General features: G+C 63.0%; 1 protein-coding gene across 1 annotated transcript in view; it reads right to left on the reverse strand.

The window, feature by feature from the left end:
* KIF26A (kinesin family member 26A) overlaps window positions 1-17,198 on the reverse strand; it is a 40,705-nt gene extending 23,507 nt beyond the window's left edge. The window contains exons 1-3 of the mRNA XM_017861915.1: window positions 17,059-17,198; window positions 16,537-16,782; window positions 3,661-4,107 (exon numbers count right to left, since the gene is read on the reverse strand). Of these exons, the coding sequence (XP_017717404.1) occupies window positions 3,661-4,107; window positions 16,537-16,782; window positions 17,059-17,100 (735 nt within the window). The 5' untranslated portion in view covers window positions 17,101-17,198. The remainder of the gene's footprint in view (window positions 1-3,660; window positions 4,108-16,536; window positions 16,783-17,058) is intronic.
* Between the last annotated feature and the right edge of the window lie 156 nt (window positions 17,199-17,354).

Here is a 17,354-nt window from a genome sequence, read left to right on the forward strand (position 1 = left end):
AAAGGCCTAAACTCCGTTGCTGAGCAGACAGGAAAGAGTTATCTTTAAAGTTACAATGTTAACAACAGGTCCTGAGCCCCCCAAGCAGAGCTGGGTCTGGTTGAGCACACCTGGGCATGGCAGTCAGCACCCAGGGCCAGTTCTCCTGGGGGCCGGGGCCGGGGTCGTACCACCCACAGCTGGCGCGGCACCCACAGGTGGCTTGTCGCGATGGCACCACCATAGGGCCACATTTGGCATCCTGGGCCAGGCCCAATCACAGTGTCCAGTGAGGCACCAGGATACCCTGCTTCCCCCACTGGACAGGGGCACTGAGGCTGGAGGGGCCACAACAGGGACAGAGCTGCTACACCACAGCCCACCCGGCCCCTCCGCCCTCTTCCCACAGGGCCCGAGCCCTCCCCCATCTCAAGCCAGCCTCTCCACCTCCGGCCAGAAGGTTCCGGCCCCGCCCAGCAACGGTGCAGGCCTGCAGCCAGCTGGGCCTCCCCACACTGACCTGTCTCAGGAGTCCGGCACGCGCCTCGGCTCCACCGTCCCACGCGCTGCCGGGACACCGCCCCATCCGCCGGGACGGCCACTGCCAATTCCTGCCGGAAGCAGAGCCCGGGCATGCCAAAAGAAGGCGTCTGGCAAAGCGAGAGCCGGGGCGGGGGAGGACGGCGAGAGGGAAGACCACAACACGGGGGCAGAAGAGAGGGGGGGCGGGCGGCCAAACAGAACATGTGATGGAGGCGCCACAGCAGCAGCGGAAGGAAAGGCAAGAGAGAGGGGAGCGTGAGGCCAAGGGGCGCAGAGCCAAGGGCCCCAAGCATAGCCGCACGGGACCCACCCCAGTGAGAGCTTCCTAACCACAGCAGGCACCAGGCAGCCACCAGAGAGCACCTGCGACCTCGGGGAACACCAGGGTTCCATGGAACACAGTTTAGGAAACGCCAAGCTAACCCTTTTCTTAGGAGCCCTCCAAGCCCAAACGCATCTGTAAGGTTCTGGCCCGCGAAAGACACCAGCCCTCCAGATAAATGCTTCACTGGGTGCTATTTTGTGCTGAAAAGTCGGGGGAGAAAGGGAGGAGGAGGGGCCGAGGAGCGGCCAGGGAGGCTCAGAGCGGAACTCTCAGTTGCCAGTGTCACCCCTGCACAGGTGTGGATGTGTGCCACCCTGTAGAGCCCCATGGGGCGGATCCACCCACCCACGTGAAGCTCCAGCCTCGTCACTCCAAGGGCCTTAGGGCCTGGACAGCCCTGAGTTGAAAGATCTGCCCCTGCCTGGCCTGTCTCACTGTGAGGACCGTGGGACACCCTCCAGAGCCCCTGCAGTCCAGCACAGGGGTGGCAGGAGCCCCCAAGCTGGTGCCACCCAACCTCCAAGTACAGAGGCACCCCAGCTCCTCTGGGCCACCGCCAACACTTCCAGCACCCCGCACTGCCCACCGGGCCACCCCTCTGTGGAGGTCCACTGTGCCGCTTGCAACCCACTGTGGGCTCTGAAGGTCACAGCCTCGGTCTCACAGCTTGGTTCACAGTGTGAAACGCGCCACGGTTCGCAGCGTGTCCCAGACCCTGACAGCCTCTGGTGGTGCAGACAGGGCACTGGGGTGGCCCCCATGACCACCGTCCAGAGCTCTCAGGGCAGGAGGGGTGGGGGACAGGCACGGGGACAGGCACAGGGCCAGGTTCCATGGGCAGCTTCTGCCCTCTGCAATGGCAGCACTGCCCCGGCCCAACAGCCAGGAAAGAACCGCTGGACAGCCTTGCCAGGCGGCTCCATAGCCCAGGAGTCTCTGGATGCTCAAGATGTGGGATGTTCCAGGCCCCACCTGTGGCTGCAGGGGGTCCTGAGAGCCCTGGGCCACCCACCACCCCTCCAAGGATTAGCCTCTTCTGGCCAGACCCAGCCACCTTCAGCATCCCCTGCCAAGCCTCGGCCAAGGCCAAATTGCCATGGCTGGGCCCTGCCCCTCCTCTCCACATCGTGTAACAGAGAGGGCTACAGCACCCCCGTCCCACCCGCTCGCCCCAGATCAATGTTCGCCTTGGAACAATCTCACTCGGCCCAGGGGTGGCTGACGGTCTATGGTGGAGATTTGCAGCGCGTCTCTCCACAAGTATTTAACTCTAGAGTCTAACAGGCAACATTAACATTCCAGGGCCACGCTAATGATCGATGCCCTGGTTCAGGGGAAATTACCTCATCTGAATCCTAAAGTTCTATTTATGGCTCTAATAATCTCCCTATTGATCGCCCAGACTGTTGTCTAATTATAAATCCATTCCCACCCACCCTGGCCACGATCAATGTGCACATAACACAGAGAGGGTGCCTAAATGCCTGCCGTTCACAGTGCGCCATCCCCCAGCAGGGCTGCCCAGCAAGGGGTCTGCAATCTTCTCCACCCCCACCCGCTGGGACCCTCAGCAACAGACAGGGTGCAGTGAGGCCGAGTGGCCCAGGGAGACAAGAGCAGGAGACGGAGGCACCTGTGCCCACCACCCTGGGTTTCGGGCCCAGCCCGATTCTTCCACACAGGCCCAGCTCAATGCCACCTCCTCCAGGATGCTGCCCAGCTCACCTGCTGCAGCCCCCAGCACCGTCCCCACCTACCCCTCCCAGGATGCCCAGCTCTGGGGCCAGGAGGCACCTCATGGCAAGGGTAGGGCTCTCTCTTCTTGGCCTCACCAGGGAGTTCATAGGTGAAAGGGTGTGGATGCCGAGGCCACAGGGGAATCATCACACCAGCTGGGACCCAGGGGGTGTCCAGAAGTTCCTCCCATGGGCCTCTGTGCACCTCGACCCCTAGGGCAGCCCAGCAGCCAGTGCCAAGGCAGCTAGAGCCAAGGCCAGCCCCCAGCTGGGGCAGGATCTTGATGTCCAGACAGGCCACCTCACCAGTCACAGGGAGGCTGAAAGCCCAGAAGGCAAGGGCAGGGTCTGGCTGGCCTCAGGATCAGCGGTCAATGTTGCCCCAGAGACTATGGGGTCTCTGCACCTGTCTGCCCTTGGAAATGCCACCAGGCCTGGAGACCAAGGGAGAAGGGCAAGCTTGTGCTGGTCGCTCTGCGGTGACTGGACAGTGTGCCGGGCAGAAACAGGGCTCTTCACAGCCACCCGCCCATCCCTCCGCCCCCGGGGTGCCACAGGGGCAGGCGATGCAGGGGGGCCCACACGTCCCTCCGCCCCCGGGGTGCCACACGGGCAGGTGATGCAGGGAGGCTTCTCCATGCAGCCACACACACCGACGTCCATGGATGCCTCGCACCCCCAGGCCTCCGCACGGCCCTCGCTCTGCCGCAAGCGTCCTCCTACTCCATCTGCCTGGTGAGCCCTGATCTACGTATGGTGCACTGTGCATCGTCAAGCCCTGTGTTGGGCGCTGGTGAGCCCTCAGCCCCAGTCTCAAAAGACAGCCAGGGAGGGGCACGTGCTCCCAAAGAAGGTATCCGCTGAGTCGGGCAGGGACCTGAGAGTAGCTGCTGTGCATCATGGAGGGTGCATCTGATGTGGGGCCCCAGGAGTGTCTGGGGAAGCCCCATGCACGCGGTCCCCTCCCTTCAGGGAAGCCTTACTGCAGGGCACTCGGCATGGACAGAAACCCCCCGAAGGAAGCCCAGTTCTGATGGAAGAGGCCAGCAGCCCCCATCCGCTGAGAAAGACACTCACCAGGCACGCCGGCGGGAGGAAGCTGTTGACCCGCGAGACGCTCCACATGCCCTCCAGGCACTGCTGAGCCTGGATGGTGACCGTGCTCAGCGCCCCTCCAAGACCCGCAGGTGCCACAGACACCTGGACACTGGGCCCGGGGGGCCAGGCCAGCCCCTTGGTCCTGTCTGCCCCGGCTCGGCCTGGCTGCCTCCCTGCAGGACCTGCCGGTCCTGGCGTGTCCCTCGAGCTGGTCGTGGTGCTGGGGGGTGCGAGGCTGGGGCCTCCATGGGGGGCGTCGAGGTCCTCGTGGCTGGCAGGGGCCTGCAGCAGGTGCATGGCCTCCCGTGTGAGCTGCTGCAGGTGTGTGGTGCAGACGTCACAGCGGCGCTCAGCCTCTGGGCGACAGGCTGGCAGGGCCCCAGGTGCTGGGAGCTTGTCGAGAAGCAGGGCAGAGAGGCAAGGATCCTGAGGACAGCAAGGGACAAAGGCAGGGTCAGCGCCTGGGGAGGGAGGGCCAGCACCCAGAGCCCACCAGCACTCTCACCCTCCATGAAGCCTCGAGCCCCCGCCTGGCCACCACACCACCCGTAACAGATTAATAAGTCCAAAGAGTTTCATCCACACGAGCCCAGCAGGAAAATAATTATCAGGCTTCATCGTGAGGCTCGCAATGTCCTTGTTAACTGCCCACCTTCCCCAGCCATCATTAACCGCCCCGGCCTGCAGCTAACAAGGAAGGTTTGTGGCTCCTGGACAACCAGACCACTGTCAGCTAAGGCCGCCTGGCCGGGGACACGCAGGAGACTGGCGAGAAGCAGGGCCCCTTAAAAGCAACGTCTCTTCCAGAGCCACAAGGGCCTCCCTCACCCACACTCACTCAAGGCTGGGGGGGGGGGGGGGGCCGGAGACCCTCCCCCTTCCTCTCCAGGTCTCCAGCCCCAGTGGGGCAGGTGGAAAATCAAACCAGTGCTGCTGTAACGGTGTCAACAGAAGCCAAGGCCACCCACGGAGACACTCCTAGAGGGCACAAGAGCTCACCGCAGGGGCGCAAGGGCCGCAGGATCGGGTACAGCCCAGGGCCCTGCCCCCCACCACACACTCCAGCTGCCCCCAGGGTCTGTGCTGTGCGCTGGGCTGCACCCTGTTTGGTGACTGTCCCCTTCCCTGAACTGGGGGGACACAGGTTTCTCCGGCCATGAGACTGGGTTTTAGAAATGGCTAAAAACAAGAGCCAGGAGAACCCAGAGGATGCTCCTCACCCAGCCTCAAATTCAGGGAGGGCTTCCTAAAGGCAGTGACGTCTTCCAGAAGGAGGAGGTGGAGCAAGAAGGAGACAAGCCACAGAGCAAAGCTCACCAGGAGAGAACTGACCAGGAGGCTCACTCCTCCCTGGGGCCCACCCGTGTCCCTCGCCACCCCACCAGGCTCTGGCCTTGCCCCTGGGACCGCTCTGCAACAGTCAGGGCCGGAGCCAGGACCAGTGTCTGTCCTGTTCTCTGTGGAGGGGGCCAGGCCCTCTGTGTCTGCACCCCCTCCCCAAGGGGTGTCCCAGCTATAGGGCACCCAGCCTGGGCAGCCCCCCAGACAGCACCAGCCCAGCCCTGCTATGGCCGTGACCACCCAGGGCTTTCGGAACACCACCCAACAGGGGTCCTCCACCAGCCCCCAACTTCCCCACCACCCGCAACCTGGGCCTCCCCACCCCACCTGGCCCCAGGCAGTCCCTGGCTCGATGGCTGGCCACACTGCCCCAAGGGATTCCAGGCAAGACCAGACTCCAATGCAGCCACCCTGTTGGCCACAGAAGGCACTGTGGCCTTCTCAAATGTGCCCATTTCTCAGATGAGGAAGCTGAGGCCCATCACACTGGGGAAGGGGTGTCTCATTCACCCCACCCACATTCCTTGAGCCTGTCCTTGGCTGGCTGGGCCCTTGTCCACAGACGCCCTGGAGGCTCACCGTGGTGACAGCTGTGGTCCAGGGTGGCCAGTGTCAGCCAAGCATGTGCGGCAATCATGTTCCCCCAGGACCACCTCACACTCCCCACAGTCCCAGGCAGACCAGGTCGCATGAAAGGGCGACCCCCACCAGGCCCAGATGCCTGATTTATGGGCCACTCCAGAGGCCTGGATTTCCTCCAGCCAGGGGCCTGCAGAGCCTCTAAAGTGCCTGGCATGTCTGGTCCCGATTAGCCAATGCCCCTCCCTCCTGCTGCTTCGGGGCTTCGCTGAGGTCAGCCACAAGGAGCCCTGCAGAGGAGGAGGAGGAGGGGGGGGAGGGCCCTACCAGAGCAGACTCTGCAGGAGCCCCGCTTAGCTCTGCTGATGCAGCCAGCGGGCACACAGGTCTACATGTGGAACCCAGAACCGGCCCCTGGCCTCAGTCCCAGCCACAAGCTGAGGGCAGACAGGGTCTGTTTTCCAGTCGGGCTCAGATTATGCTGATTTTCCACTCAGCAGGAGGCTGCCCTGGTGGCCCGAGTGAAGGGGAAGGAAGTCCCCGCCTGCTGGAGCCATTAACCCAACCTGACAAGCAGCCCGGCCCTCAGCCCGGCCCCCAGCCCCCCATTCTGGAGCTTCTCGACAGGCCAGGCAGCCTCTGCCCATCCAGCGACCTCAGGCCTTGGGAAGCCCACCCTGCCCTTCCCTCCGGGGCTGCACGGCAGGAGGCAGGAAGGAGAGCGGAGGGCAGGGGAGGGAGGGAGCCCCGACCGCCCTGAGAATGTACCGCCCACCACGGGCTGGCCAGGCAGAGGGGCGGCAGGGAAAAGGGGACAGGAAGCCAGAGCGGCCCCCGCCCAGTGCCCCCCGCCCGAGCCCCCACCCAGCTTCGCCATCAGGAATTCAGACAGCAGCTGCCAGGGAGGCCCCAGACCTATCCAGGCCTCAGAGCTCTGGGCATCCAAGTCCCAGGTGTTTGGGGGCCTGTGCTGGAGGGGGGCCCATCAAGCTGAAGACCCCACTGGGGAGAAGCCGAGGCTGCCGGTCACCTGCTTAGCAACAGTGGCGGCCTAGGCATCTGGGCCAGGGTACCTTCCCCCAGCAGCCCAGGTGCCAGGCAGCATCCTGGAGGCCGGGCCCCATGGTGAAAGCCCACAAGTGAGCCACGCACCCCTCCCCAGGACGGGCCACCAGGTCCTCCTCTCAGGGACTCTCACCACCCAACCCTGACCCAGCGGGCTCCATGGGGGGCACTGAGAGGCCCATCCAAGGCCCCAGGAATTCAAGCCCCTGAACAGGCACAGGGCAGGGGCCATCTCTCCAACCCTAGTCACTCACACAAGACCAGCCTAGCGCAAGACAGCAAGGCGCTGAATGGGACCGGGCGCCATCACCCCTACTACTGAGCCATCACACCAGCCAGGCTGCACCAGGCTGGCACAGCACAGGGGCCAGGGCACAGGCTGCTCGGGCAGAAACAGAACCACACGGCTGCTTGCCAGGGCCACTCAGAGCCACACAGCCCAGCCCAGGGGACCTGAGACCTCCCATTTGCGAGACCAGCCTGGGGCCCAGCACACTGTCCGGCTACGACAGGAGGAGAAGTCAGCGTCCCACCCAGCACACTGGGCCAGCACTCAGGGCTCCAGGGAGGGGCTCAGGGAGGCCGCTGCTGACACGGGTGGCTCCCAGAGATGGGCACCTTGGGCCCCATAAGGCGAAGGCGAGGGTCTCCCACACCACTGACTGCTCCCCGCACGGCAGACTCCAGACGCAGCCCTCAGAGAGACAAAGGCCGCCCAGCCCTGTAGCCCTGCCCCTCCCCCTCCCCGACCGCACAGCCCCCGCCGCCAACAACAACAAATCCTGCTCTGTGGCCACTTCCTGCACCTTCCAACCTCTGCACAGGCCAGGCAGTGGGGCCAGGCCTCCTCTCCCAGCCATCCTGGCAGCTCATGAGGTCCTCCGGCCCAAGCCCCCAACGGGTTACTGCCCCAATTTCAGGAATCTGAACTCCTAAAAGCCCCAGACAGCAGGACTGCCTGTCACCCAGGCCTCCACAGCCTTGGTGCCTTGAGGCACAGCCTTGGTGCCTTGAGGAAGACAGTAATTACTCCACTGCAAAATATGACTTTTAATTTTCTCTTTATAGTCTAATTAAACAGATACTTTACTTGCATTTGGAAAATGTTTTTCTTCATTTGATTCAATTTAGCATCAAGCACAGCCCACCTATCAAGCGCCTGGGTTTTAGGGAGCCTCCCCCCTACTTGCAAATCATGACTTTGTTCTTTATTTTGTTTCTGGGGTCTCTGAGTTGCTTTAAGTAATCTTTCCATTTTCTCCTACATGTCAGGCCTGGGGGACTTCAGCAGGGACTCCCGGTTCCCCGTCACTGAAGGAGAGAGGTCTCCCAGCTCCAGCCAGCCAAGCCACTGCCCATGGGAAAGAACAGCTGATCAAACCTCCCTGCCAGGCAAGGCCACCATGGGACAGGGGGGTGGGGGGGTGGTCCTGCTCCCAGTTCAGAGACCATGCCATCAGACCCCAGGACCTCAGCCACACGAGGCCCTCTCTGAGTCCCCATCACCCATCTCCACAAAGGGAGCTCTGGCACTCGCTGGGAAGGCAACTAGGCCCCAAAGCCCCTCCCCGATCCACACAGTGAGGTGTGCACGTGTGGGCAGCCCGCGTAAGGACTCCACGGGTCGTGACCTCCAGATCTTGCCCTCCCTTTCCTTCCCAAACAAAGCGTGCTGGGCTGCAACCTCGAGCAGCCACTGTTTCCGGAGCTGACAACAGGTCCAGGAAGGGACCCCCGGCCAGGCGGCAGCCCTTCTGTCCAGGACATTTCCACATCTGGTGCACCCCATCAGGGCGGGGGGCAAGGAGCCGGCTCGGTGTTCTGATCTGGAAACTAGCTGGCCACACCTGGCTGCCCCAGTGCCCCTCCTGCCCAGCTGGGCACCTCCCTAAAGGCCCAGACCCTCCCTGGTCTGCCAGCCAGGACTTCAGGGACCATTCCCATCCTATGGGTCTGCAGTTCTGAAGGCCTCTACCCCCTTCCTCTTCTGCTGGGAGGGGAGGGAGCAGGGACACAGCCCAGTCCACCCAGCACTGGCCGGCACGCCATCCCCAAGGGCCTGTACCAGGCGTCAGCCCAGCTGGGCAACTCGGGGCACAGACAAGCTCATTGAGACCCTCGTCCCCTCAATGGCCTCCCCTGTCTTCCACCGCATGCCATGCTGGGATCTGGAGCTATGGGTGGTTAAAGGCCAGATAGGCAAGAATGGCCCCGGCGAGGTGGGGTGGCAGAGGGGCAGGCTCATCAGGAACCCCAGTGCTCAGAGGTATGCTCAGCACACTGCAGGGGCTTGGGGGTCACCTGCACACTCAATCCAACTCTGTACAGGCTGTAGTTACTGGGCAAGGCAAGGGGCCCCGTGGACTCAGTTTCAAATCAAGCCCCTGCCTCCCAGTGGCCCCAGGCATCCCTGAGCAGAAACTCGGAAGCCTCTGCATGTGAGGGGCCACAGGACTGTCCACACCACCAACTCCTCCTACAAGGCTGCCAAGAGTGCCCAGGATCCCAGGGCTGGAGCGCAGCTCCACTCCAAACACAGCCCCCAGAGCGCCCACCTCCTGTCACCTGGCCTGCCCTGTGACGGTCTTCACGTGAGCTCCAGCCAGGCCCATCTCGGGGCTTTTCACAGGCCCACCCGTTGGAGACCCCCGCCCCGTCTCCTGGGTTTAACTCTGAGATCAAACACTGCCGCCCCAGGAGCCATCCAGACGCCAGGACCGCACCTTCCCAGGGCCTTCCCATGGTCATAGCACTTTGCTTATGGAAACACAGTGGCGAAGGAGAAGCCAGGGAGGGCCTGGCTCTGTAGCTGCGAGTGAGTCACTCACACCCCATGCCCCCACTTCTTCCCCAGCAGGCAAAGAGGGTCTGTGGTGGTTGCCGCCCCTGCATCCCAGCTGCCCGGCTCCTCAGGCCCGAGCCCTCTGCGCCCTTCCCACCACACAGTAGGCACAGGGATGAGTTCAGACCTCCTGGCCTCCGCCCTCAGGCCCCTCTCCTCACAGGCCTCTGGGGCATCTACAGAGGGCAGGGACCCCATGCCCCACAAGGTACAGCCCCTCCCACAACACCAAACGCAGCCAGGAAGTTGGGCAGGACCAGGACAAGCCTTCTCCCAATCACCCAGCAGGCAGGCTGGGCCCCTGGCACCATCCCAACACCCAGACACACCCCTGCCAGGCACCCGTGGCCTCCCTGCACAGCCTTAGGGGCCACCCACCCCCAAAAACAACTACCTTGTTCATGGTTGCCATGAGTCTGTGACCCCTTTATAGACTGAGGCTCAGAGAGACTGAGACACCTCCCTCAGACCACAGCGCCAGGGCCACAGAGCTGTGGTTCCAACTCAGACCTGGGTGACCACAAGACCCAGAGATGCACCCCTGCCACTGCCTTGTTGGCCAGTCTTGGGGAGCCTCTGGGCTGATGGGGGGGCCCCAGCCCCACCCTCAGGAGAAAAAGATGGAAAGCCAGGCGTGGAAAATAAAGCTTGGAGCTAGGTCACCTGACACTTCTTCCTGGTGAAGGCAAATGTTGGGGGTGGGGGAGAGGGAGCCCCAGGGATGAGAGAAGGAGGGGCCTTTCAGCCTTGCTCAGGGGAGCCCCCACAGGCTAAGTCAGGCGGCTGGAGGACGAGGGCTTTGTGGTGGTCATGTTGGCGGCAGGGGTGAGGGTCCTGGAGGCCGCTGGGAGGCAGAGTTGGGCTGCAGCCATGAACTGCAGCTAGGAGCTGGGGAGGGAAGATGGGGACAGGACATTTAGGAAGAGCTCCCTGAGGGCACTGGGCAAGGGCCAGCACGTGGCACGCTCCACCAGAAACAGAGGCCAAAGCTCAGGCAGCACCCATCACATGGGGTCAGAGGCCAGCCCAGGAGGGAAGCCAGTACATCCATCCCAGGCCCAATGCAGCGCGCTGAGCTGAGCGGCCTCGCGCTGGGCCAGGCGGGACTATACATTGCCATCAGCCCCAGGCACCGGGCTGGGCCACCCACCCCTCCCCAGCCCTACAGTTGAGGCCTAGGATGCTGCTGGGGTCGGGGACAGGTGGCCTGAAGAGTCTCCATGGAGCACAGCGCAGCCCTGTGGAGGGCCTCGGGCCACCCCAGCCCACGGGTCCCGCCTAGAAGACTCCATCCTGGAGAGGCAGCTGTGGCCACAGCATGCCCCTGAGCAAAACCAAGACACTGTGACACTTGAAGTAAAAGTGACCCTGAGCGCCAGAGGAAGCAACAGTGACAACGCACCCCAAGGACTCTGTTCACAGGTGGGAAACTGAGGCCCTGCAGGGCAAGGACACACTGTGGTGGGGGTGGCAGCCTCCAGAGCCTGCCCTGAGAAAGTCTCATCAAGCACAGTGTGCACCCCAGCAGGAAGGGAGCAGCGGGGGTGCAGAGCTCAGAGGCTGACAAGGGCTGCCCATTCCTGGGCCAGGATTTCCAGAGGCCAGACCACCCAGCCTGGCTGCCACCAGGAACCAGGGAAAGCCCAGCTGACAGCTACTCCCCCAACAGCCCAGACTCCGCTTCCATGGACCAGATGAGCAGGCTGAGGCAGACACGCCAAAGGCACAGTCAGTCCACTTTTACTCTATTTACTTACTCATAGCCCACACTGTCTTGCATAAAGATTGTGTGATGGCTTGCAGGAACTACAAAAATAAATTAAAAACAAAACCATGCAACTACAGTCAGTCATAATTGCAACAAAAAGAATGATCCGTTCCCATTACAGACAGAAGAAAAGTCCCATGTGGTCCAGAGCTGAGTAGCAGATTTGCCGTGAGTTTCCTAGCAGGCAAAGGAAGAGAAGAACTAGACTTTCTTTGTTACTTAAGGCAAAAACCAGCTCTTCTGATTTCCAAATAAGAGATCCTTCCGGGGTACTTAAGGGAGCTTTCGGAAGGCCCCAGACCCATTCCCTTAGCCCACTCCAAACCCTCACAAGCCCCTCCAGCAGGACTCTGAGCAGCTGAAGGTTTGGGGGTGGCCTGCAGTCCCCCTCCTTCTCTGTCCTCCACCTGGAAGCAGAGAGGCAGTGAGACCAGCGGCCACAATCCCATCCCCACCCAGCCCACGTGTGACCACGGCCAGACTGCCCCAGAGCACGCCCTGCCCCGACATAAAGCCTGTAGCCTGGAAGCCGCTAGGGCTCCATCTCCGCTTCTGGCTGGTGTTCAGAGGACGATGGTTCACATCCCTCAAGCTCAAGTCCTCCCCCAAATGCCCAACCTCAATCCCCGGGACCCCAGAGCAGCCAAAAAGACAAGACAAGCACAGGGAACCCCGGAGGCAGCACCGCCCGTGCAGGGAAGAGAAAGCCCAGGTCCCACAGAGGCTGCACAGCAAGGCTGGGCCTGACCAGGCTTCCTCCTGGCGCTTCCCCGGGCTCTGTCCCCGAGGGCAACTGTGAGCTCTGCGCTCCACAGCCTCCCGAGCAGAGCCCTTCCTGGTAGAGTGAGCCAGTGCCCTGCCTGCCAGACAGGGAGTCGTGCCCCTCTCACACCTCCCGAGGCTGCCACCGAAGCCTGCGACACCTGGGCTCAGCTGGGAGTGCTGCACCCCACCCTGCGGATCCCCGACGCGGGTGCCACTGCCAGGTACAAAGCTGGCCCCAGCAGCAGTGGAAGCTGGGCCAGGCTCCAAGCAGCAAGGGAAGGCGGCAGCCCCAAGTCTGGGGGCCCAGCGGCTCTAACCGCAAGTGGCAAGCTTCCATCGTGGGACCAGTCAGGTCCAGCTCCCACCCTCCCAGGACCATCGCCTATTTGGGGGCAATAGACCTGGGACCCCCAAATCACAGGCCTGGAGGCTGTGAAGACAGAGATGCCCCCATCCATCCAGGGGGCTAAGAGGGCTTCCTCGGACAAGTGAAGGAGGAGGAATGAAGAGCTGGCAGGAGTCACCTCCGGTCAAACCAGAGAGGCAAGAGGAGAAGCAAACAGGTCCACAAGCAGCCTCCAAGGAGAAACAGGACTCGCCAAGCCATGCAGAGCGGGAGGAGGGTTCCCGGCTTCAGACCCGGGACAGCTGATTCCCTGCACACAGGGGCCACTCCGGAGCTTCGCTGGGAGGAGAACCCAGAGCCACAGCCTCGATGGGCAGCTGCATGGCACCAGCGGGCGGCACCAGTAGTGGTTCTGTAGCTCTCGGGGGCATAAGGACGAGGCCCCTACCTGGATAAGCAAGAGATGCACAGGAGCTAAATGAGAATTGATCATTTTCCCCATCGGGGGCGATAATCAATTCAGCATTGGTATTGACGCTTCAAATGTCACAGGGTCTCAGGAGGAGCCAACACCTCAAATGACGTGTCTATCAGCAGCTGGAATGGATCTCCAAGCAGGGACCCTCTCCTTGAAGTAGGGAACCATCCTTTGTGGGGCAGGGGGATCGTCATCCTCCACTGGAACTGTCATTTTGAGGGGCAGAGAGACGGAATCCAGCCCCAGCAGTCCCTGGGGTAACCACCAGCAAGTGGGGTGTGGGAGGAAAAGGTTAGTCCCTCAGTCATTCAACAAACACCTCCAGGTGACCCGGACCCCATGCCTGACCTGGCAGAGCTCCTTCTTGTGGGGGAAAAACCAGGACTGGGGTCAGGGAGAGGGAAGAGGTCTGCCAGAACCAGTTCATGGTGGTGGGTGAGCATGGGGAAGGCAAGGGGCCTCACGGAGAAAGGAGGAGGCCCCAGCTTTGCCTGCTGAATGGGAGGCACTGGGATGCAACCTCCCACAGGGACATCTCAGAGTTGGGGGCACCTGAGAAGGGGCCTCGGAGGCCAGAGCAAGGACACTGAAGGGCCTCCAGCCCAGGGAGGCCAGGGGGCCTGGGGAGGAGGACAGCATCTGTGGCACAGCAGACAGAGCAGCCTATTAGAGAAAGGACCCTGGAGGCCAGGGGAGGCCAGGCCACAGGAGGCCGCTCCAGGCCATGGGGGTCCTGAAGTAGTCAGCCCGGAGACAAGGCCTGAGGACCCTGGTAAGAGCAGAGGGCACAGTGTGGGGGTGCAGTGAGGAGCAGGAGCCACGGCCAGAGACCCAGCATGGGCTCCACCTCCACACCCAGGGCCAAGTAGATCAGGAAAGACAATCCCCTGGGGCTCCCACCTGGGCAGGAAGAGAATGTCCCCCTCCCCTACAGCCCCAGACAGGGCACCAGGCTCAGAAAGGTGGGGAGCGCACAGTCTTATCCATGCCATGGGGATGAGGTCCCCAGATGGGAGACCATGGTCACCCTCACTGCCCAGACAAGGGAACTGAGACAGGCTCAGGCAGACGAGAGCACGCAGCAGTAAGGGAGAGGCAGACCCGGAACCCGGGCTCTGATAGACCCAGGCACAATGACTTGGAGTCCCTAACTCAGCAAATCGCAGCAACAGCCACCAACGTGAGAGTGCATCCTTTCCGGGCACTGCTCCACATACCTGTGCAATGGGCACAAAGATGGTCCCATGTCACAGAGGAGGAAACAGAGGCCAAGAACTCTCAGGAACCTGCTCAAGGGAACTGCCTCCTGGCAGGAGGGTGGGCAAGGGCCCAGCAGGGGATGAGCATGGGCAGGACCATGGGGGCATCGCGGGCTGGCTAAAAAGCAACACATTCAAGGAGATGCTGGCAGGCTGGCCCTCGACCCTCTAAGCGCCCCTCCACAACGGAGACAGGCAGGGAGCCCAGAGGCGAGGGCCCCAGCAAGTTTCCCCACTTCTCTCGGCCTCTGAAGATCCAAGCATGAGACAGACAGATGATTGTGAAGTTCTCTGTAAACTGTAAAGGGCTATCTTCAAAGAAGCTCATCTCTCCCCTAAAAAATACGAAATGGGCCCCTGGGGAAATCCTAGAACACCAACCCTAAATACCCCTTGCCACGTTGGCCTTAGACAGCAGAGGCCAGGGCCCCTTGGACAGTGCACCGGACTCCGGGGAGCACACTGGGGTCCCCCTGGCCACCCCAGAGATTTCCCTCCCAACCCAAACACAGAAGCAGCCATGTCCACACATCTGGGCCCAGAAGGCCAGGCCAGGGCTGCAGGTTGCAATTCTGCTGGGACTCTGGGGACCTAGGCCCGCACAGGGGACAGCACAATGACACCCGTAAGGCCCCAGGATGGCAGGTGCAGCCCCCCCATGCCCTGTGGAGAGACAGTGGAGGATGAGGCCTTCTCTCCCAGGGGCACAGCACCCTGCAGGCAGGACAGCACTTCAGAACAGACCCCAGGTGCCAGAGGAGGCCACAAAGCAGAAGAAGTGGGCCCAGAGCAGAACAAAGCCCTGGCTGAGCCCAGCCCAGGACCCCGGTGCGCTAAGTGCCAGCGCCAGCCAGGGAAGGGGGAGCCCCCAGCTGGCACGGAAGAGGAGTTTCCAGTGTCAAAGGCCAAGTTCAGAGGAGGCTGGAGATGGGCGGTCTGGGACTCCCCTGATGACCTGTCTGCCACAAGAGAACAAGACACCCCCCTAGATGAGGAACCTCGAATCCACCAGGGACTAGTATGACCTGCAGCCCTCTCCACTAGGACCCCTGGCCTGCCCACGACCAGGAGCCCCCTCCCCTCCACGACGCCATGCCAGGACCATGGTCCCAGGGCCAGGCAGCATCAGCTGTTCAAGTCCACTCCAAGAATGGGGAGACCAGCTCAGTCCTAATGCCCCTCCTGTCTCTGGCCTGTTTCCCTAATGAGGCAGCAAGACGGGCCTTTAGCTCTGGCTGGCCCTCTCCAGGGGGCCCTCAAAGGTCTCCCGCTGCCTTTTCAACTAGATACAGGCCATTGGGGCACAGAGTATGGCCAAGGCTGCAGCCTGTCCAGAGCAGAGGACAGGGTGGGTCCAGTCCTACCCCAGGACAGGCCCACAGGTGCCTGGCCTGAGCCAGAGAGAGAGGCTGTAGCACTCCCATCCCTCACCAAGACTCCTGAGGGCCCGGAGAGGGTGCCCAGGTCAGAAACCAGACCAGTACCCTGCCCTACCCTGCCCAGCCCCAGACAGGGCAGTCAGGGTCTCAGCTCACTCCAACCCCCACAGCCCTCCTTAGAGAACTATATTTAGATTCAATGGGGATTATGTGGACTTCCCAGGAACTCTTTCATAAAAGCTGAAAGCCCGGCAGCGGGCTTCCTCTGGAGACCCCCACCTGCCCCCAGCCTTTGCAAACTTCCAGCATGCATTGTTCCTGGAACAATGGTCCCTGCTCCCTCCAAAGCCGGCAGGCCCACTGGCTGGAAATCCAGGAGAACCCCTCCCCTGCAAGCACCTGCCCCTGGGGCTGGAGCCTGGGGAACCCAGAGGGCCTAGACTCAATTCCCCATGGGCAGCCACTGCCTCAGTCTGTCCCAGGAGGTGTGGGACAACAGTTCTTATCCTTGAGGCTGGGAGAGAAGTAGGCAGGGACCTCCCAGCTGCTATGGCCCACCCTTTCACCTGCCAGGCCCCCCGGCCCCAGGTATGCAATTTCCAGACACCTGGCTGGGGGCCCAGGTGCCCCAAGGGCCACAATGCACCAAATAACCTCTCCCTGCTGGCAGGGCAGGAGCTGTCCCGCCCTGGGTGGAGTCCCTGCCATCCGCTCTCTCCCCTCCTCCTCCCACACAAACCTGCGTTCCAGCTGTGGGACATCTGGGCTGTGGGAGGAACGCCAGCCCAGGCCCCTCCCATCCGAGGCAGCAGGGCCCCGGGGGGCTGGGGGGGGGGGCGCTGAGCTGCCCTAGCTCACACCTGGTGTTACAGACCGGGAAATTGAGGCCCGCAGAGGGGAGTCCTGGCTGATAACTCTCCGTGGAAACAGCAGCAGGGAAGGCGTGGAACCCTGCTTCCCTCCAAGTCCCAAGTTCCACCCAAGTTCGGCGTGGCCCTGCCCGAAGGGGTCGGCCTAAGGAAGGGTCACTTACCCGGAGGGTCGTCCCGGGCCCGCTGACCAGCTTCCACGCCTGTCGCTTGAGCTCCACAAGCTTCGTGTGGCAGTGGCGGCACCAGCCGCCTCCGCTGGCCGAGTGGCCCTGCTCTGCGCCGGCCCCAGCGCCCTCGGGCGCAGGGCGGCTGCCGCATGGGTCCTGGTCGGGCCCGGCGGGTAGCCTCTTTCGGGGGGACACCTCCAGCAGCGGCGGCGGCTCGCGGGCCGGGCCGCCCTCGGCCACCTGCAGGGTGTGGGGGCGGAAGCGGACAGTGAGCCTGGGACGTCCGGCGGCTCCAGCCCCAGCGCGCCCTGCCCCAGAGTGACGCTCTCGCCAAAGTTAGAAGCCCTGGGCACGACCCTGGCGCTCACCCACTCCCTCCATCCCCGGAGATCCCGCCTGCGGGTCCGCTACCCCCAGCAGGAGGCCCTGCCCCCAGGGACGCGGCGCACCCCGCGAGTATCTTCGCCATCCTGGCCCCCGCCACCCGCCTCCCTCTCCAGGCCCGGCCGCGCGTACCGCGGGCTGCGCCGCGCACAGAGGGACGCCCCGGCCGACCATGGCCGGGGCGCGGGAAGAGCCCGGCGGGCGCTCCAGGCCGCGCTGGCTCTCCGAGGGCGCCGCGGCTACGTGATCCGGCCCCGAGGCGCCCCCATGGCCCGACCCAGCCGCTAGGAAGTTCGCAGAGCCTGCGAGTGTAGCGCGGCGCGCGGTAGCTTCGGTGGGCGCGCTCGGGAGGCGAGGGCGGGGCCGGGGCGGGGCGGGGCTCGGGCTCCCGGGGCTGGCGGCAGGGGGCGGGACCCCAGGGAGTGCCC

The sequence above is a fragment of the Rhinopithecus bieti genome, unplaced genomic scaffold (genome assembly GCF_001698545.2).
Source record: "Rhinopithecus bieti isolate Rb0 unplaced genomic scaffold, ASM169854v2 scaffold_61461, whole genome shotgun sequence".
Taxonomy (NCBI): domain Eukaryota; kingdom Metazoa; phylum Chordata; class Mammalia; order Primates; family Cercopithecidae; genus Rhinopithecus; species Rhinopithecus bieti.